Source organism: Aethalodelphis obliquidens, unplaced genomic scaffold, assembly GCF_003676395.1.
Source record: "Aethalodelphis obliquidens isolate GAN/ISIS:26980383/991018 unplaced genomic scaffold, ASM367639v1 scaffold46, whole genome shotgun sequence".
Taxonomy (NCBI): Eukaryota; Metazoa; Chordata; class Mammalia; order Artiodactyla; family Delphinidae; genus Aethalodelphis; species Aethalodelphis obliquidens.
Genome location: NW_020837990.1, coordinates 3,137,524 through 3,159,155, shown reverse-complemented (window position 1 = coordinate 3,159,155; position 21,632 = coordinate 3,137,524). Strand labels below are relative to the sequence as shown.

Genomic DNA, 21,632 nt, shown 5'->3' with positions numbered 1-21,632 from the left:
AAATAAATAAAATAAAATATTGAGACATGTTTCATAAAGAAACCTCGAGCATCCTCCAGCTTTACTGTTCAGCTGTTCTTTGATTATATTTTACCACGTTCTTACCAAGTGGAGTAATTCTGTGATGGGGATCTTGGTATTTTCCGAAACAATCCCCTTCTGAGCATGGAGTCCTTCTCTGACTCTCCTGTATAAAGTCCCCATCACTCTCTTACTATTACTGTCTTTATGTTTCTTTGTAGCTCTTATCAGTATCTAAAGTAACATATTTGTTTGTTTACTCATTTGCTGTTTCTCTCAACAGAAGGTAAACTCTATGAGGGTAGGTCCTTTGTCTGTTTGACACATCACCATATCCTTAACATCTTGAATAGCAGCTGATTCATGGTAGGACCTCCATAAATGTTCACTGGATGGATGGATGGATGAATTCCATCTTGGGCTTCTGAGACTGTTCACTAGTAGTTCTCAAACCTTTTCTAGATGTTCTAATGCAGTTTTATATGTAACCAAGCCCCCCATCCAAGCTCCCCCAGGCCAACCAATTTTTGCTCAGCAAATGACAGAACTGTATGATACAAGGATTCTCTTAAAAAACGGAATTCTGTACCTCCATCCTGGAGACATTCAGTGAAGTCTTAATCCTTCTTTCACAAGGAAACTCATCAGTTGAGGACAGCTGTTATAGTATTCTGCCCCCACCTCCCACTTCCAAACCCTGTATCTTTTCATCTCTAGTAGAAGCTCCCAGGATCCTTTACCTGTTCCTCTTGACCATCCTGGTTGCTCTTGTGAGAACATTATCCAGTTTCTCTACCTACATCTCAAAGTGTGGTTTTCAGAAGTGGATGCAGTGCTTCAGATAGAAAACAGGATCACCTTGTTCTAGAACAGAAGTCCTCGGTGCCGGCCACTTCTGCTGAATCACTGTGGAGCTTGTAAATACGACACACGCCCAGTGTCGTGTTTCTGCCTCCATAGCTTTGGGGCAGGTCCTAGGAATCTGTATGTTTTAGACGTTCCCCAGAAGACTATTAAGAACCACTGTTGTAGATTCTCTACTGTCGGATAATCACCATGGTTTAGTGGTCTGTTTGGATTTCTTCTAGTATGGGTAGAGTCATTGTATGGAACATTGTGTGTATATTTCCATGGGGTGGGGGGCATAAGCTAGGAGGAGTCTGATTCAGAGTCCCAGTGGAGAAATTACAGTTTGAACCCAGGAAACCGAGGTAGAATCCCAAGGTAAGATCTGGGCAAATTAACAATATTTCAAGTGTGTATTAGTCTCCTATGACCACTGCAATAAATTACCACAAACTTAATGCCCTAAAATAACACACATTTATTATCTTACAGTTCTGTAGGTCAGAAATCTGATAGACGTCTCACTGGCTGAAACCAAGATGAAGGCATGGCTGAGTCCTCTGAAGGCTCCAGGGCAGAATCCGTTTCCTTGCTTTTCTTAGCTTCTAGAGGCCTCCTTCCTCCATTTTCAAAGCCAGCAACATTCTGCCTCTCTGATCCTTCTTTGGTCTTCACATCTTCCTCTTTGACCACAGCTGGGAAAGGGTCTCTGCTTTTTTTTTTTCCTTTAAATTTATTTATTTATTTATGGCTGTGTTGGGTCTTCGTTTCCGTGCGAGGGCTTTCTCTAGTTGCGGCGAGCGGGGGCCACTCTTCATCGCGGTGCTCGGGCCTCTCACTATCGCAGCCTCTCTTGTTGCGGGGCACAGGTTCCAGACGTGCAGGCTCAGTAGGTGCAGCTCATGGGCCCAGTTGCTACGTGGCACGTGGGATCCTCCCAGACCGGGGCTCGAGCCCGTGTCCCCTGCATTGGCAGGCAGATTCTCAACCACTGCGCCACCAGGGAAGGCCCAGGGTCTCTGCTTTTAAGGGCCTGTGTGATTGGATGGACCTGCCTGGGTACCAGGCTTAAGTCCTATGTCAAGGTCTTTACCTCAATCACATCTGCAAAGTCCCTTTCGCCTTATAAGGTGACTTTAACATGTTCCAGGGATTTGAACATGGACATATTTGATGCGGAGGAGCAAGAGTAACTTTAGAACCTCTTTACTGGTGGGGTCGGGTTCTGATATAACTCTCCCTGTTCAGGGCCGAGCAGGCAGGTGTGAGTCTCTATAATGAAGGCCCAAGGTACCTGAACCAGGACCCGGTGCAGACCTACCTGGGGTGGCAGATGCGGTTTCTGTAGCCATTCTCATCTTTCTTCTTTTTAGGATCATTTGCAGTTACATTGTCATCGCTTCCTTTTTAGAGCCTCTCATGCAGTTTAAATCTACTTTCCAAACCGGAAAGAACATCAGATTATGGTTTCTAGCCAACGAGTTGCATAACTCTTAACTCTTCAGTGCTCTTTACTTGCGTTATTTCATTGTCTGCGGAAATACTTTGAAAAGCTAAACAATTAAAAAGATTACATACAATAGACATGCCTCTTACTATTGTGATTCATCTCATTATTATTAGTCTCACTCAAAGCAGAAATCAGAGGGTCATTGTGGACTGCAGACTGACAACAGGAGCAGATGATTAGGAATAAGTACTGCAGAGGAAGGGCTGCACCTTGTGGATGCCTGCTCTCAGGCGTATTCCAGGTGCTTGATCTCACTGGGTCCTTGTAGACACAATAGGGATAGAGTTGTCACCCCAGTTTTACACCAGGGAACTGAACTTGGGCACTACAGGCAGACCTCGGAGGTTTTGCGGGTTCCGTTCCAGACCACTGCAGTAAAGCAAGTCACACGGATTTTTTGGTTTCCTGGTGCATATGAAAGTTATGTTTACACTATATTTTAGACTGTTAAGCGTGCAATAGCATATGTTTAAAAAATAACGTACATGCCTTAATTTTAAAATAGTTGACTGCTAAAAAATGCTAACCATCACCTGCGCCTTCAGTGAGTTGTAATCTTTTTGCCACGCGTTTGTAATATCAAAGATCACTCATCACAGAGCAACATAATAAATACAGTAATAATGAAAGAGTTTGGAATAGTGTGAGAACTACCAAAATGTGACACAGAGACATGAAGTGAGCAAATGCAGTTAGAAAAATGGCACTGGCTCTGCCACCAGCCCTCAATGTGTTAAAAAACGCAGTTATCTGCAAAGTATGAAAAAGCTGAGCACAATAAAACGAGGTGCGCCTGAACTAAACAGTTAGCTCAGGCTCATACAGAGCAAGATGTAAACCCTGATTTGTTTGACGCCAAAGCTCTGGCCCTTCCTGAAGGCATCTTCCCCTGGTCAATGTCAAATGAAGAGGGATTAGCAAGCCAGCGTGGGGTCCCCGCCACCCCCATCCCAAGGGTCTTTTGAAGCAGAAGCTGTTGAGTTCCCTTTTCCCGAACACGAGAAACCTTTGGTGACCGTGGCCCCTCGTGTGTTGCAGCCACGCGCAGCACCCTGACCTGCACGGGCCAGGAGTTCCGGTGCGAGGACGGCGAGGCCTGCATCGTGCTCTCCGAGCGCTGCGACGGCTTCCTGGACTGCTCGGACGAGAGCGACGAGCACGCCTGCAGCGGTGAGTGTGGCCCCCCAGGACCCCGGGCTCACCCTCGGCCCTGCTGGGTAGGCCCTGAGGTTGAACCCTCTTGAGCTCTTCCTCAGTCTGAAAATGCAAAGCTCCTTGCTCACTGTTGGAGCTGCAGGTGAGGCGAGGCCCAGTCCCGCCTCTGGTGCAGCCTCCAGCCCACCTCGCCCCTCTCAGGGAAATGTTGGTCTTAGACTGGGTGTTTTTGGTTTTTTGTTCTATTTTCTTTTGCTTTAGTCCTTGTATTGGTACTTGGATCCTTTTATTTATTTATTTTTAAATATTCTTTTCCATTATGCTTTATCACAAGATATTGAATATAGTTCCCTGCGCTATACAGTAGGACCTTGTCGTTTATTCATCCTATATATAATAGTTACATCTTAGAATGGGGTGTTTTTGAGTTTAAATAATGATAATTTTAATCAAAAGATACTACTTATGAAAAATTAGGTAGTGTCTTAGAATTATGATTTGCTTAATTACAGTAGTGCATTCTGTTATACAAATAAAACAATTTAACTTGATCTTTCATAGGAGTTTTTTTAATTTTTATTTTATATTGGAGTATATTAGATTGGCTTTGGAAGGACATCCCTCGTGTTGAGGCATTGTTGCTCCCACAGAGTGTCAGGCTTTGTGGTGGGGTGAACTCCATCCTTCTGTCTGGCATGCATTTAGCAATCATGTGGGGGCTGCTATAACCGTACTACCGACTGAGTGGCTTAGAAGCAACAGAAACTCATTTCTCACAGTTCTGGAGGCTAGCAAGTCCGAGATTGAAGCAGCAGCAGATTCGGTGGTCTGGTGAGGGCCCACTTCCTGGTCCACAGACAGCCTGTCTTTTCTGTGTCCTCCCACGGTGGAAGGTGTGAGGGAGCTCTCTCGGGCCTCTTTTACAAGGACACTAATCTCATTTTCAAGGACTCCATCCTTATGACCTAATCATCTCCCAAGGGCCCCACCCCCCAATACCATCACATGGGGGATGAGGTTTCAGCATATGGATTTTGGGGGACACAAACATTTCAGTCTGTAGCAGTAATGGATCCTGCCATGACATTGTCTTTGGATTTGTAGCATTCTCTGTTGAGAATCAGGCTTAAATCAGTGCAGACAAGGAGGTGAAATGCAAGGAGAAATGCCATGCTTGGAAATTTAGGAGACCTTGGGAAAGGTTATATAGGAAGGTCTGAACTCTTTTTTTTCTGGGGTGTCTTAAGATAATGATGGTGGCCTGACCACATCACAGTAGGTCTGCCTGAAACCAAGGAACCTCTTGGGTCCTTTGAAATCCAAGATTTCTAAGATACCAATTTCCCTTTTTTCCCCTTGCTCTCTCTAGAGGAATTAAATGTATACAAAATACAGAATCTTCAGTGGACAGCTGACTTCTCTGGGGATGTAACTTTGACCTGGATGCGGCCCAAGAAAATGCCCTCTGCTTCTTGTGTGTATAACGTCTACTACAGGTGGGTCCCATCTTTGCCATGGGAGAAAATGATGTTTCTTTTGCCACTGGATGTTCCATAAACTCTGTGTGCGCACAGAGCAGCTCTTTTTTGACGTATTCAGACATCTCAGCCGCCCCATGCGGCTTTGATGTGATGCTATCTTTGTTCTCTTGGCCAGGGTGGTTGGAGAGAGCATATGGAAGACTCTGGAAACCCACAGCAATAAAACGAACACAATATTGAAAGTCTTGAAGCCAGACACCACGTATCAGGTCAAAGTCCAGGTGCAGTGTCTGAGCAAGGTGCACAGCACCAATGACTTCGTGACCCTGAGGACTCCAGAAGGATGTAAGTGCTGCAGCTTATTTTTATGGCAGGGACAGGACCTTATGTGGGATTTTCAGAGAGTTTCCCAGGATGCTCAGGAGCATGGAAACAAAAGTACTTGTGCTTCCTATGTGGCTAAGTTTTATGGTCCTGGCTGAGTTGTTCTTACTATGTCACTTTTTTTTTTCAATACAATTCTTTTTATTGAAGTATAGTTGATTTACATTGTTTTAGGTGTACAGCAAAGTGATTCGGTTATACACATATATATATGTATTCTTTTTCAGAGTCTTTTCCATTATAGGTTATTACAAGATATTGAATATAGTTCCCTGTGCTGTGCAGTAGGTCCTTGTTGTTTATTTATTTTATATATTGTAGTGTGTATCTGTTAATCCCAAATTCCTAATTTATCCCTCTCCCCCTCTCCTCTTTGGTAATCATACGTTTGTTTTCAATGTCTTAAAACGATTTTTTTAATTGAAGTATAATTGACCTACAACACCGTGTTAGTTGCAGGTGTATGACATAGCGATTTGATATTTCTGTAATTACAAAATGATCACCACACATAATGTTTTTCTGCCCACCATTGCCCTCTTTCTACCTCTACCTTCCGTCTCTAGGTATTTCCCAGTATTTGGTACTTAGGAGATCATCATTGTTAATGTATGAGACTCGTCAGAAGTATTGTGGGTTCATTTTAAGGAAATTTACCAAAACCCTTGGGTCATAGAGAGTTCCCTAGTTCTTCCCCCTTCACAGTAGTTGACATTGGGTGACTGTGCTGATTCCTGTGATCTCTGCTCCCCAGGTTTTGTGAACTTTTCATTTGCAGTTGCCATCAGAACCATGTTTACATTTGGAGATGTTAATATGAACTCATGTTTATCTTAACGTGCGTGTAGATGGTTACACGTAAAATATTTCTAGATCTGTGTATGTGCACAGGTTAGTACACACGCATATTTTTTCTGCTTTGTCAACTGAGAAGGCCCAGAAAAACTTTATCATTCAGATTTAGGTTTCTAATGCCTTCTTCAATAAGAGGACACAGGGCTCTTTGAAGAAATGGCCAAATCCAGGCCTGGGGCAGGAGATCTGTAAGATAAGCCTGGAGCATCTGGTAGTGCCAGAGTGTAAGGAAGTGCTTACTAAGTGAAGTAAGTCAGAAAGAGAAAGACACATATCATATGCTATCACTTATATATGGAATCTAGAAAAGTGATACAAACAAACTTATTTACAAAACAGAAATAGACTCACAGACATAGAAAACAAACATGTTACCAAAGGGAAATTGGGGGGAGGGGTAAATTAGGAGGTTGGAATTAACAGATACACACTACTAGATATAAAATAGATAAACAGCAAGGACCTACTGTATGGCACAGGGAACTATACTCAATATACAGTGGAAAAGAATCTGAAAAAGAATATATATAAACTGAATCACTTTGCGGTGCACCTGAAACTAAAACAACGTTGTAAATTAACTATACTTCAATTCAAAAAAAGAAAAAAGAAATTAAGGAAGTGCTGAACAAAACACACAAAAAAGAATCTATGAGTTATGACTTTGTTAGAATAACATTTGTTCAGTAGAGCAGAGAGAGTGCCAGAGAGTCAGCAGAAGCCCACCAGGGAAAGTGAAATAGAGAAGTTTATCACGCCCAGGTTCTGAAGGCGGTATACGCGTACCTCAAGGGGCCACGCAGGAGGTCAAGGCAGGGTGCAGGCAGAGAGCAGCGGGACCTGGGGCACACGCCTTTTTTAGGATTTGTGGGTGGAGTGCTGTGGAGTTGCTGGGCTAGGGCTGGTTTGGCCAATTCACACCAAAAAAGGGGGGTTTTGGTAAACTTCTTGGGAGTCTTACCTAAGGAGCACAAGGGAGAAGGCCCTGGGAGGTGGGGAGACTTTATCATAAGGGCCCTTGGGGAAGTCACGTTAGGGATTTGCATTTGCTTGTGACTCTTTGGGCTGTGATCCAGGGCTTGCTTGGGGGCTAGTGTCAATTTAAGGCCCCCTTAGCCTATTTGTCTAAATAAAATGGGTGCTGAGACAGCAATACCATGGGCTAGCTTAGCTAAACTCTAAGTGGAACCATTTTTGAAATATCCCATTCGTCGATCTTCTTTCCACAGGTGGTAGCTGAGTCCCTACTACTGCTCAGGAATTAGGTTAGACACTGGAGAATCAGATGAATAAGGCACAGTTCCTGCCCTCCAAGGGCTTGCAGGCCATGGCTTGTTGATGAACATTCACTGTATTCACTTGCTGAGGCTGCCATAACGAGGTACCCCAGATAGGGTGGCTTAAACCACAGGCATTTATTTTCTTCCAGTTCTGGAGGCTGGAAGTCCAAGGTCAAGGGTTGGTTTCATTCTGAGGCCTCCTTGGCCGTCTTCACGTGGTTTGCCCTCTGTGCGTGTCTGTGTCCTAATTTCCTCTTCTTATAGGGACACCAGTCATATTGGGTAAGGGGCAATGACCTCATTTTAACTTAATGACTTTTTTTAAGACCTTATTTCCAAATACACATTCTGCGGTACTGGGGGTTAAGACTTCCACACCTGAATTCGGGGTTGGAGGTGATACAGTTCAACCCTTAATATTCATCTTCGGCAGATTATCAACATGAATAACTACTGTGCAGTCAAAATGAAGTTTGACTGGAAAGCACTGTAACTGGTTTCTGTGTGGTTTCTAATTGGCCTCTGAAGGCAGTCACAAAAGGGGAGATCCCGAAAGGTCTCAGAAATGCCAGCAGTGAAGTTATTAAGGAACCTACTTTGAAGGGGGTCCCTTCATTTGAATCTAGAAGTTCTGTGCTATTAGAAAGTAACGCTTGGGACTTCCCTGGCGGTCCAGTGGTTAAGACCCCGGGCTGCCACTGCAGGGATCATGGGTTTGCTCTCTGGTCGGGGAACTAAGATACTGTACGCTGCGCGGCGTGACCAAAAAGAAAGAGAGAAAGTAAGCTTTATTTCTTTGTAGCCACACCAGTGGTTCTCTGGTTGTACGAGAGTTCAGGACAGCAGATGCCGTCCTTGACAATTAAGATCTCAGCATCAAAGCCCAGGGCCAGTGGTGACTTAGCCCGCCCACGTGATTCTATCCTGCAGCCCTTGTGAGCCCCCGGCCTGCATCAGACTCGCTGAGCCGTGGTCTGATACATGCAGTCATTAGATGTGTGATGAGGGCAAGCAGGCCTTGCATTCCGGAAGAGAGGAAAGGTGTTCTGTCAGCTGACAGCGCTTTCTAGCAGATAGGTCCCACTGCCAGCTCTGGATTCTTTCTCGTCGGAGTTTTAAGCTCAGGGAAATTCCTCCAGTTGATGAGTATGCAGATGGATTTTAACCCTGAGTTGCCTCTTTTCCAGTGCCAGACGCCCCTCAGAACCTCCAGCTGTCGCTCCACAGGGAAGTGGAAGGAGTGATCGTGGGCCGCTGGGCCCCTCCCACCCACAGCCACGGCCTCATTCGGGAGTACATCGTAAGTCCCTCTGGCAGCGGGCTGTGCGCGGGTGACAGCAGGAGATTGCCGGGGCTGGGAGAGCAAAAGCATGTTCTGTGTGACAAGGACGTGGTTTGCTGTCGCCTTGTAAATTATCATCCATCCTCTGGAACGTTTTGCATCTCACCTTCCCCTCTCTCCGCCTGCCTCCTTGCAAGATGTCGGGATGCCCAGACCTTTGGTTACCTGTCCATAGTATTTTTTTTTCTCCTCACTTCAGGTAGAGTACAGCAGGAGTGGTTCCAAGATGTGGGCCTCCCAGAGAGCTCTTAGCAACTTGACAGAAATAAGGAACCTACTGGTCAACGCTCAGTACACTGTCAGAGTGAGTGTTCACACGCGTTTTAGCCGTCCAGGTGGTCTTGGAACATGGGGAGCTGGTTGGCCTTTCACGAGAACTCCGTGCCTACCTTTGTGAGATGCTTACTCGTGGTGTGCTCAACACCCAACCTGTTGCTCTGGAAGCTTGTCATTTCTTTCAGTCTTGTAAACCAAGGCCACAGAGAACTTGAAATCAGACTTTGCTCAGATAACCAACAACCAATGGTAATGCAGCTTTACCTGCTTTTAACCCAGATATTCTGCTAGTGCTTTAGCTCCAATTAGTTTTGCACCCACCTCTTTTCTGCTTATTTTTAGCTGCAGGGAGATGCAGAGCTATGATAAGTAGCATTTATAAAATGATACTGTGGGGTTCTTATGAAATATATTATCAACATCTTCAGTAGAAAAGAGATTTTGTGCAAAACATGTTTTGAGACCATTAAGTGTATACACAGACTCCCTCATAATTTCAGTGCTCTCACAATTCCCTTTACCCAGGTTCCCTCCCGTTGTCTCTTTCCCTGTCTTATTTCAGTTGCTGGGGCCTCTGTCTATCCTGAATCCCTCTGTGTATAATTTCTTCCACCCTTATAGCCAAAGCCTCACCAATTTCGCTCACTCGGGATTCTTACCGTGTGGTATGTTGCCTGTATTTCATACTAATTTGCACTCTGATTTGAAAGGTGGCTGCAGTGACCAGTCGGGGAATAGGAAACTGGAGCGATTCTAAATCCATTACCACCATAAAAGGAAAAGGTAAGTGCTTCCAGCATCTGCAGATTTCGAGAAGGTAGAATAACCCTTTGGAAATAACTTTCAGTGTGACTGGAAAATGAAGAAGCAGAGATCAGGAAACTTCACACAGCCTCCCTCTCCCCGATACACTCACTTTTGTGGGCGTCTCCATAGTGCTTTACACACGAAGTCTTTGGGGGCAACTGTTGAAGGTATTCCTCCTTCTAGAACTGAGCATTTGTTATAATAAAAACATACAAAGGGATTTCCAGAGGCCTTCATGCCCTTGTTCTCAGGGACAGTATCAAAAATAGAAGGAGTCCTTCCTTCCCAGCCGAGATAAAGATGATTTTGTCCATGTGAGTGCCGTGCTGACACTTGTTACTGCCCCAGGGGCACCGACCGACGATGCTTAGGTGGCAGTTTTCTAGCGCTCGAGCTGATCGGAGTCATAGCTTACGACTTGCCACGGACCTGCTCTGCATACACCAGCTCATCTCGTTGAACCCTCAGAACAACTATAAGAACAGATAAGGGACTGGAAAGGTTATGTCTCTTGCATGCAGTCAGTCAAGTGACAGAGCTGGGATTGGAACCTGATCTCCTGAGTCCAGAGCCTGTGCCCTGAACCACTGTACCACCTGCTTGCCGGGAGGGGCTCCTTGCCTTGCACATGTGCCTCGAGGGTAGTGTCGGATAGGAGCCGATGAAATAGTGGATGAGTGAGTGAATTGAAGCAAGTGAAACGAAGGCTCTGGCACTCTATGGGAGACAGTCCAGCTCGTCTTCCTGATTGTAGCTTTGGCGCTTGGGGCTTTCGTCTTTGGATTGGCGGGTGTTAAAAGCCAGAAGTGTCGCCTGGAATGTGCTTGGGGGATTACACTTTAATCTGAGCCTGTGAGAAATAGGCTCTGGGTCATGGAGAGTCACTGTCTGGTCGCCTGTGAAATATGGTGTCATTGAGATCAGGACAGGGGCAGCTAAACTTAGTGAAGCCAGCCAGTCTGTGGAGCAGGGAGTGTGTGGGTATTGGAAAAAGTGTACCGAGTTCACACTCCCCGAGAGTTTTGATTGTGGTATTATTTTCCTCTCCAAGGTCAGTCAGAACAGACTGACCATACATACTGAAAAGGAGGGACATTGGAAGGTCATCAAAAGAACAGGTAGTACCTTGAATTCCTCATCGTAAGTCACACCTGCATTTGAAAATCTCAGTGGGGAGTTGCTTCTCTTTAACTTCCTTAATATGATTTTGAGGATGAACCCCAACTCCTCATATGTGTGTTGGTTAGGGCATGTGTTAGGCAACTGTGTGCCAAGTCAAAAAGTGAGTTGTGATGTATCTGTGACCTCGTGTCCTAATAAGGTAAGAAGACGGGGTACAAAACAGTGGTGGCGTCACCCAGAATCACCACCTTCATTAGTGAACGCAGTGGATTAATTATAACGGCAGTGAGAAAAGCCACCTTTTTTTGAGCACCGTGCGGGTTGTTTTACGTGAACTGATCTCTCTTAATCCTTATCAACCCTGTGAGTATTCTTATGCTCATTTTGTAGCTGAGGGAACTGGGATCTGGAGAGGATCGTGATCTGTCCCCAGCCACCACGATCATAACCCAGGTCAGCTTTACAGCAGCACCCCAACTATTTTGCTCTGAGCTGGCTGCCTGAAACTCCTAATATCCTTTCTTCTTCCGGTTGCCGTGTTTTCCTCGAGCCCACTTTCATTGATCATCTGGAGAGACTCCTGCAGATTTTGGTACCTCTCTTTGCCACAAAGTCTGAGGCACTCCTTTGAGTCCCTCTTGCTTTGCCAGGATAAGAGGCATATGTACTGAGAGTCTAATACGCCAGCGGCCATTTAAATCTTATCTTCCGACGATGCTGACTGCATCCAGCGCTCCTGGGCTACGCTTGGCCGCACACTGTCAGGTTTCTGGTGGGTAGACCTTCACAGTGACCGGCATCATGCTCGGCACTTGAGCCAAGAGGGGTCTTTTCTCTCTGCTGCCCTCTCCTTGTGCCCTCAGCTCCCAGCTCGAGCTCCGATCTTTTTGGGAATGCCAGTGGCTCATCAGCTCTTTAATCTGTCGTGGGAACGGGAGAGAAAGGGAACTGTAGTTGGGTGCCAGGCCCTTGACATGCATTATTTTAGTGAATTTTCCCACCTCTGAGAAGCACAGAGGGCATCTCCAGGCTTCACGAGGACAGGTAACTTGCCCCAGGTCACACGGTGCTGTGTCTCTACAGGAATTTGAACTCCAGTGTGTGAGACTCCAGAGCCCAGATCCTTCCCGTTTTGCCACACGCGCATTTACAAGTTAGGACTTAGGATTTAGCTTGCCGTCAACCTTCGAAAAGGACTTGAGCCCTCTGGGAATTTGTTGGTGCCAACACAGGTGGCTCTCAGTGTGATCCCTGTGCCTTTCAGAACCAGGCTGAAGCTGGGTTAATGAGGGACATTTACATAATGGAACTTTTCTGCTCGACCTCATTGCCGGGATAGCTGACTGAGCCGAGGTAGTTATGTGTTCACCAGGTAACTGTGGACCTAACCTCAGCTTCAGGACAACAGTGGTAAAAGGGAAGAGTAGAAACCACCAAAGAAATGCCCTTTCTTCCCCGACTGAAAGATTGCTTTGTCTCTTGAGTTGAAAACTGTTAAGTTCTGCCTTCTTCCCTTTTCATCACCTGGTTTCTCTTTTTGAATCCCTCTTTTGTTCTCAGTGATCCCACCCCCAGACATCCACATTGACAGCTATGGTGAAAATTCTCTAAGCTTTACCCTGTCCGTGGACACTGACATCAAGGTAACGTGGAAATTTCAAACCAGCGGTTGGGCGGGGCTTTACTTTGCATGGGAACTGATATGGCAGAGGACGGGAAGATTAAGAAAAATGAATGACTTGACCCAGCAAAGCTAAAATACCACACCTAGGTTGGTTCCTCCCCCTACGAAGAACAGCTTGAGTCTTCACGTGTAATGATTCTGCCTCAGCCTGGTGCCTTTTTTTTTTTTTTAACCGTATAATTAAATGGTTCACAGCTACAGTGCAAATAAAGAGTTGGTGTTAACAGAATATGTATGCCCTGTAATTTTCAGCTTTATTGGATTTCCTGGTGCCGAGCACTAATGCAGAGGTTCCCAAGAGTGAGTGTTAGGAGAGAGTCAAATACCTCGGAAGCATATCCACTTAGATCCACCTACTATTCTCCCCTTCTAGCACCTTCCTCCCCTCTGCTTGGTCCATCTGCTTGACCAACTTCACCATCATTATCTGTGTCCCTTTGGTTTCTCAAGTTGCCACACACCTTTCATGGGGTTCTTTCTTGTCTGTCTCCCCTCACATCCCTCCCTGTCTGTGAAGCTGTGGTGGGAGCAACAGCCTGTGTCATTGACTGAACTACAGTTTGGTGTCATGCCCTTGGCTTCAGAGACAGCTGATGCCAGAAATGACCTTGTGTAGACCTTGTCTCTATAGTCTTTGCTCTTGAAAACGTTTTAATTTGGTGCATTGGCCAATATTTTTAAAGACCTTTACATCAAATCCTTCTGTGAGCTCAGAACTTGGAAAAGGTAGTCTTTCCTGACCCATGGATGTGTTTGCTCCCATTAGACAAAAGAGATCTAAGCAAGCCCCCTTTGTATGGACCTCTCGGCCTTGACTGCAAGGACCACCTGAGCTAAGACTGATCCTTAGTTACCGTAATCTAATTACCTTTTCAATTTTTAGCCTTTCTGCCTTTTTTTTTTTTTTTCCTGGGCTGTGCCGCGCGGCTTATAGGATCTTAGTTCCCTGACCAGGGATTGAACCCGGGCCCTCGGCAGTGAGAGCTCAGAGTCCTAACCAGTGGACCGCCAGGGAATTCCCTTCTTTCTGCCTTTTTAAATTGGTTCTTGTCCTTTTATTATTTATTAAGTTTTTTGTGTCATTGAATCTATATGTTGTATTATGAATGGTCTCACATTTGTTTTTAGAAGTAGGAGGGAGTATAAGTAGTCAATGATAGCACAAATGGAACTGGTTTAAGAATCCAAAGGACTAGCCCGTCCATTGTAAGAAGGGAGATAGATACCCGAGGAACAACAGAAAAGATCTTCCTTTACTGTCTGGTGAGCTCTATGAGTGTGGACTGTTCATGTAACATGGCTCTTGCTCCTTGGCAGGTGAATGGCTATGTGGTGAACCTCTTCTGGGCGTTCGACACCCACAGACAGGAGAAGAGAACGATGAACTTCCGAGGAAGCATATTGTCACACAAAGGTAGCGCCCTGGAGCTGGTCGGTGTGTAAGGAGGAAGGCTAGACCGATGCTTTCCTGGCATTAGAGCTTGTGTGGGGCACCGGGACAGGTGGGGGGTCTTCTCTGCAGCCGTTCTGAGTGGGCAGGTGTTATCCATTGAGGATGCTGTCAGTGACTCCTGAGTCCAGGTGAGGGATCCATTGGGTGGTTCCCCAAATCCCCTTCTAACCTGTTGTCTCTTCATGGAAGTTGGAGGCTTAAAAAGGAGGAAACGCTGGAAAGAAGCCAGGTTAACCTTCTACAGATGCTTTTTGCCTCCCAAAAGAGAGAGTTCCTGGGTTTAGTTACCTGTCTCTCTTTTTACTGCCCTTGTTTGCTCCTTCTTTGCTGATACAAGGTAGCGCAGGGCCTGCTGCATAATTGGCGTTCAGTAAACATTTGTTGAACGAATGGACCAACAGACTGAGCGAAGGAAGCAAGGAGACGAGGAAGGAAGAGGGTCCAGTTCCTCTTGTATCTGTACAGATAGTGAGTCTCAATTAAAATCCTCATATCTGAAGATGGACTAAAGGAAGGATTTTAATTTATTTCTAAGACAAAACCTTCATTGGCCAAGGCTGCTTGTGAATGTTGAAGAGGACATGGGAGCTTCTACTCTTCCCTTATACTCTGTTTGCAAAGTACTTTCAATCCTAGCAGGCGTTCTGTTATATGCAGTATATTTTTTTGGCGGGAGGGAACCGAAGGCTGCCTAAGGAGGCTGTGCAGGAGTATAGCTAACATTGAGCACTGACTGTATACAGGCATTTACCCAGGCACTCTGTGTGTGGTGTTTTACAGAACACCTCCAGAACAGTGTGGTGGGATCTACTCATTTTATGGACGAGAAAACAAGGTTCAGGGACTGAGTGATTCCCTCAGAAGGTGGCAGAGCCACGATGGGAATCCACGCCTCTCTAATTCCAAAGGCTGTGGTCTCATCGCCTCAACGTTACACCAGTAGAAATTGGCAGAGTCGGAAGCAAAAGTCTTACCAGCCTTTGCCTGAAACACACGAAGGGCTTGCTCCATGCCAGGCGTCATGCTGAGCACTTCAGAGAAATTTTCTTTTTTTGTTCCCTGCAACAGCCAGCTGGTATAAGTGCTCTCACTGTCCTCCATCTTACCAACAAGGAAATGAACTTGGAGAGTTTGAATACTTCATTCTTGCTTGTACAAGTACGAAGGGTAGAGTTGGGCCTTGAACCCAAGTCCTTCCGTTTCCAAAGGCTGTCCTCTTAGCACACCCTCCTTTTTGTTCACTGCTCTCTTAGTTTTTAATAACATTTCCCCTAATTAGAAAGGGGGCACATGTTTATTACAGAAAATTTAGAAAACAAAAAAGGTACAATCAAATTTTTAATTTCCTATCATTTCACTTCCCAGGGAAACCACTTTTACATTTTGGGTGGTTCCTAAGTTAATACTTTTCCTCCTCATTGATTTCTTTGTATCTTCTTAAATAAAATTTGAATAATACTATATGGAATTTTATATCCTGCCTTCTTCACTGAATGTAAATAACAGAATTTTCTAGTTTCATTATATATTCTTGGAAACAACCTTTAGTGGCCGCGTAATAGTTCATGGAATGCACGTGAAGCTCATGGACGCACATTATTTAGCTATTGCCTTGTTGCCAGGCAGTCAGATGATTATACTTTTTTCTGCCATAACAAACGCTGTGACAGACATCCTGGCTGCACAAATTTTGGGATCCCTCTCATTTAACTGCACTGAAGGTTATGAAGGATGTCAAGACTCAACAAGGCCAAATGGCTCTCCAGGAGGGTCGTACCAATTTATATCCCCAGATAGGCAGCTTTAAAGGGGATTTTCCCATGCCCATGCAGTGTGTTGCTTGCAGTAGTCATTAATAAATCACGCCGAGTGAATCCGTAAAGTAATAAAAATTCTACAGCATGTGGGGCTCACTTAAATGGAGAGATGACATTAAAAAAAATAGGGTGTGCATATAAAGATATGTATTCCTGACTGCTGCCCCCAGCCCTTTGTCCCTGTTTCCCCAGTGGGCAACCTGACAGCTCATACAACCTACGAGATTTCTGCCTGGGCCAAGACTGACTTGGGGGACAGTCCTCTGGCATTTGAGCATGTCACGACCAGAGGAGTCCGCCCACCCGCCCCGAGCCTCAAAGCCAAGGCCGTCAATCAGACGGCGGTGGAATGCACCTGGACCGGCCCCAGGAATGTGGTAAGTCAGCCAGGATGACCCTTGCAGAGCACGGATGGACTGTCGCCTGGCACTAGGCCACAAGACACCCCCAGGGCTTCCCCCTCTGTTGCTGTTGTTTTTCTTCTCACCCCAAACACAAGCTACCCTTGTAGTCAGTTCTGGATTACCTTCTAGAGGCACCTGACATCCTGCCTCAGCCTCCCTTTCTGCATCCTGGCCTGGCATCCAAGACAAAGAGCCCCCTGCTGTTTGCTGAATAGACCTAGTTTGAGGAGGGGGCACATTCCCGAGCTGGGAGTCTCACCTAGGGATGGGTGAGAAGTCGCCTGCAGGACAATGAGTATGCGCCTGAGGACCCTGCCTCAGGCTCCTCTAGCCCCTCCTCACCTATGGGATCCCCCGCCCACAGGTTGCTTTCTCTGTTCCCCCAAAACATGCCCCACCCCAGTTCATTCCAGGATGCTGGCTCTACTTGTATATAGGCCTTTTGTTTTCATGTATGCATTTTGACTCACTGGAATTAGATCTGCGCTTCTTCTTTTTTTTTTTTTTTCTTTCGCGGTACGCGGGCCTCTCACTGTTGTGGCCTCTCCCGTTGCGGAGCACAGGCTCCGGACGCGCAGGCTCAGCGGCCATGGCTCACGGGCCCAGCCGCTCCGCGGCATGTGGGATCTTCGTGGACCGGGGCACGAACCCGTGTCCCCTGCATCGGCAGGTGGACTCTCAACCACTGCGCCACCACGGAAGCCCTGCGCTTCTTTTTGAGCCTGGTTTTGATTTCCCGCCTTCCACAGTGTGCACCCTCCTTTGCACTTTCGCAAGCCTCTTATCATGCCCCTCCTGCCTCTGCACCAGGGCGTCTGCTCTCTCTTCCCTGGAATCCTTCCTGCTCCTGCTGCTGTGTAGTCAAATCCTAGCTCTTCTACTGGATCTCTTTCCCTTACCAACTCCTAAATCTTTAGAGTTGATGCCACGCAGCATAATGTTTCATTAGATACTACGTATCCGATTTGATATCTTCTGTCCACTCTCATCTCCCTGAGTAGTTTGTAAGTTCTTGAAGGGAAGGATTGTTTTCTGGGTTTTCCAAATGGAAAAGCATATGGAACTAAATCTGTAATTGAGCCTTAGTGAATCCTCAGTGGCTGGTGAGGAGGAATTGGCATGAGTCTTGTCTTCTGAGGGCATCCCCAGTGTGCATCGGGGGCAGGACTGGTTCGTGGGGAAAGAACCAAGGTTTGCAAGTAATTGTCTGTGAGATCAGCCGTGAAGAAGGAGGGAGAGGTAGGAGTTAACTGAGCACCCACTGTGTGCCAGGCACGATGCCCACCCTTCATCCGTGGTCTCGCACTTAATCCTCTCATCAGCTCTGTGAGGTAAATGTTCCTTCTCTACCAGAGAGGAGACCATGGCTCAGAGGGGGTGAAGTAACTGGCCAAAGTCGAGGGTTAGTAAGTAACAGACTGAGTTAGAGCTCAGGTCCAGCTAATTTAACAGCCCAGGCTCTTCTGTTGCTCCAGAACCTGACTCTGGGGCAGGGACAGAGATGAGAATGCCTAGAGCCACCCCCGGTCTCCATCTTACCTGGAAGTAGACCGTTATCGCAGAGGGGCCTTTATCTCTGTTTAAGTACCCAACTCAGAGCCTGCCCACCTGTCACCCCCAGCTGTCTGCACAGAGTGGGGCATCGTGTACAGAACATTGGCGCGTGACTTGTTTTTAGTGTCTCACCACAGTGAACTTGGAGAAGGAGCCTAGCCCGGCCTCCTCCTGGCTGAGAGACCCCTTACACTCATGGTAGCCTTCCGAGGGTCAGGGGCTGGTGGAGTCCTCTGGACGAAGCTCTCAGCTTCCGCCCGTCTTCATCTCACTGCGGACGCTGGGGTCTCACTCAGGGCTGCCGTCAGCACCGCAAGAGCTGCCCCCATCACTGTCTGCGTGGGGCCTTCTTACACCCTGGCTCCGTGGCTCCAGGGACCCCTTTCCTGGCTCCTGGTTGAAGCCTCCACCCCATGGTGGCCACGGGCCTGTTCTCTCTGGGGGTCAGGCCTGCCTGCGCCCTGGGTCCCCCTCTGCCATCCCATCTGAGCTCTCTCCTTCCCCTATTCCTGTTCCATTCCCGTTTGCTCATCTGAGACACACAAGTCCTTTTGCATGTCCCTGATGGGCTCCCTTCATCCCCACAGCTTCTCCAAACTTGTACGGTTTTCAAGTCCCCTTTCTTGCCTGCTCATATGCTCTTGGAGAAAATGCCCTTTGTTTCTACCTTACAAAGGAAGCTTCCTCATGCTTCCCCCATTAGAAACATGCTCTCAGCTTCCACTTTCCCCTCTATGAGGCCATCAGACTCCCACCTCCTGCTTTAAACTCCACGTGTACCAATTAGGGTTAAGAATGGGTGCATAGAACAGGAATGGAGAGTAACTGTGGCTTTCAACAGTTTATTTCCCTCCTAATTACAAGTCGGTCAGAGTTTGGAGTTCAGCCATCTGGGAGCTCTACAGCTGCAGCACAGTTTGATCTGGGCCCCAGGCCCTGCCACCTCCAGCCTGTGGCATCACCTTGCAGTCCAGAGGGCCTCCTGGACCACATTACCCTGCGTATTCCAGGCAGCGGGAGGGTAGAGGAAGGGCACTGCTCCCTGCATTTCAATGTGTCCTCACCGAGGTCCTGCCTGGAACATCTGCTGACATCTTGTTGACCAGCCCTGTCACGTGGCCTCTGCCGCTTGGAGGGAAGTGTGGGTGTAGGCATGTTTCCAGGTAGCAGTTCTCACTAAGAACCAGGATTCTGCTGAGGGACGAGGGGAGGATGGGAATGTCCTAGGCAGCCAGCAGTGCCCGCCCTCCCTCCCCGTGCCCCCTCCACGAGCTTGCACACTTGCTATCCCCTTCGCACCTTGGTCAACCCCTCTTTTCCCCAGTTTATTATGCAGTCTTCTAGTATAGCATCTAACCTTCCACATTTGCATCTTGTTATTGATAATTCTGTTTTTCCTCTCTGCCTGGCTCTCCTCAAAAAAGCAAGCTCTGAGGAGAGTCTGCACCGTATTTATCTTTGTAGGTGGGAAGCCACTGCCTGGCCCAGGGTGCCTTCTCTGTAAATGCTGATGAAATAGATGTTGAATGAAGAATTCTTTGTGAGCTCATTTGAAGTGGTTCCCCGGGTCTTAAATTAGGGCTTTCAGGAGAGTGAGGTCACTGGCCACTGAACTGGTGTCCTTTTCTGTTCTCTCCTTTTACCAGGTTTACGGCATCTTCTATGCCACATCCTTTCTTGACCTGTATCGCAACCCCAAGAGCTTGACTACATCACAGCACAACAAAACAGTCCTTGTCAGTGGGGATGAGCAGTATTTGTTTCTGGTAAGTTTCCTGTGCCAGGAGTACAGGAGAATGTTTTTTTTTTTTTGAGGATGTCTTAATTGCTGGCCTCCTGGCTCAGACCCAGGACCTGGGGAGCTGGAGATGTGGATTCCAGGATCCGCGTGCGATGCGTGTGCGCCTGTGCATGTATTTGTGCGAGAGAGAGGGGGTGTGAGAGAGACACACACGGGAGGATGGTTCTTTTTCCCAAGCATCAGGTTTTTACTTGAAACGCAGAATGAACGGCCACTTCGCCAACTACAGCTCCCTTGTGCAGGATTGAGAACTTGGAGAATGGGTCACAGGAATAAATAAAAACTTTTGTCAGATTCCACTTCTAGGAATTTAGCTTACATGCTTTTACATGTGTGACAAGATATTTAGAGAAACATGTTTGGTATACTGTTGCTTGTGAAAACAAAAGATTTGGAACAAATGTCTATCAAGAGAAGGCTGGTTAAAAGGGTTGTTGCTTATCTTTGTGATGGAGTATAGTGCAACCATCCAACACAAATACAACAAACTCCAAATGTACTGATTTGGAAAAATCTCCATGCTGTGTTATTAAGTAAAAGAAGCGAAGAGCATAATAATATGTGTAATGTTTTTGCATTTGTGTAAAAAAAATTAAGAACAGTAGGCTACACATATACATGCATGCATAAGTACACACACATATAAGTACATATCTGTACACACGTACCCGTATATGGGCTTATATTTGTGTAGGACATTTCTGGAAGGAAGCACATAAAATCACTACTAGTACTACCTCTGGGAAAACGGATTAGAGATCTGGGGTAGGTGGGGAATTATTCTACATCTTTTTGTATGCATTGAATTTTAATTGTATCCATATGTCACTATTTTGTTGAAACAGTGGTTTGGTGACAACTGCATGAGTTCGAATGGTGTTTGTTTCAGGTCCGGGTGGTGGCGCCCTACCAGGGGCCGTCCTCTGACTACGTCGTGGTGAGGATGATCCCAGATAGCAGGCTTCCTCCCCGTCACCTGCACGTGGTTCATACAGGCAAAACCTCCGCTGTCATCAAGTGGGAATCCCCGTACGATTCTCCTGACCAGGACCTGGTGAGGGGACGCATGGTCTGGTTCGGGGGCGGGTGGGTCCTGTAAGGGGGCAAGAAACCTAGTCCTGGTGCTTGGAGCTCAGCAGGAGGTCTCCCCCTATTTCTGCCTGGTCAAAGATGGGGTCCTTACAGGTGCCTCTTCTTCATTGTCACATCTCCAGTATTCCTGGCTACCGTACTGGTTTGTCCCTCCTTCTCTGCCTTCACTAACAAATCTAAATCTAGCCCACTGCCTGTTTTTCTAAATAAAGTTTTATTAGAACCAAGTTATACCCATTCGTTTACACATTATCTAGAGCTGCTTTTATGCTACAAACAAGAGAGTTGAGTAATTGTGGTAGAGACCATCTATTCTTCAAGGCCTAAGATATTTGCTCTCTGAACCTTTACAAAAAAGTTTGCTGGCCCGTGCCCTAAGAGAAGAGGCATTGATTCTAGAAAAAACCTCCCATTTTCCCTTGCCCAGGCTGCTCTGACCTCCATGCCCTCTGCCCTTCCTGCCATCCCAGGGGTGGGTGGTTTTAAATGCTTGGTCACAAAGACTCCTCTGGACTCAGCTTCTTCCTGTTGATTGAGTTCCCTGTGCTTACTACCTGTCCTTTTACTTTCTCCCTGTCCCCATAGATGTAAGAAGCAACCTGGGAGAAAGTAAATGGAGTTTTTTGTCTCTTAGAGCTGGGATTGAACACTTTCATTCATTGTTCCCCTCTGACGACATCCCGACACTATGGCAGTGGAGATAGAGAATTTGAACACTGAACTGGTTTTTTTTTTTTTTTTTTTTTTT

General features: G+C 46.6%; 1 protein-coding gene across 2 annotated transcripts in view; it reads left to right on the top strand.

Annotated features, from left to right (window-relative positions):
- SORL1 (sortilin related receptor 1) overlaps window positions 1-21,632 on the top strand; it is a 160,477-nt gene that overhangs the window by 126,053 nt on the left and 12,792 nt on the right. For both annotated transcript variants that reach the window (XM_027081993.1, XM_027081994.1), the window contains 11 exons: window positions 3,416-3,547; window positions 4,902-5,028; window positions 5,189-5,358; window positions 8,720-8,832; window positions 9,074-9,178; window positions 9,861-9,933; window positions 12,640-12,722; window positions 14,081-14,177; window positions 16,226-16,410; window positions 19,638-19,757; window positions 20,682-20,846. In XM_027081993.1, coding sequence (XP_026937794.1) covers window positions 3,416-3,547; window positions 4,902-5,028; window positions 5,189-5,358; window positions 8,720-8,832; window positions 9,074-9,178; window positions 9,861-9,933; window positions 12,640-12,722; window positions 14,081-14,177; window positions 16,226-16,410; window positions 19,638-19,757; window positions 20,682-20,846 — 1,370 coding nt within the window. The remainder of the gene's footprint in view (window positions 1-3,415; window positions 3,548-4,901; window positions 5,029-5,188; window positions 5,359-8,719; window positions 8,833-9,073; window positions 9,179-9,860; window positions 9,934-12,639; window positions 12,723-14,080; window positions 14,178-16,225; window positions 16,411-19,637; window positions 19,758-20,681; window positions 20,847-21,632) is intronic.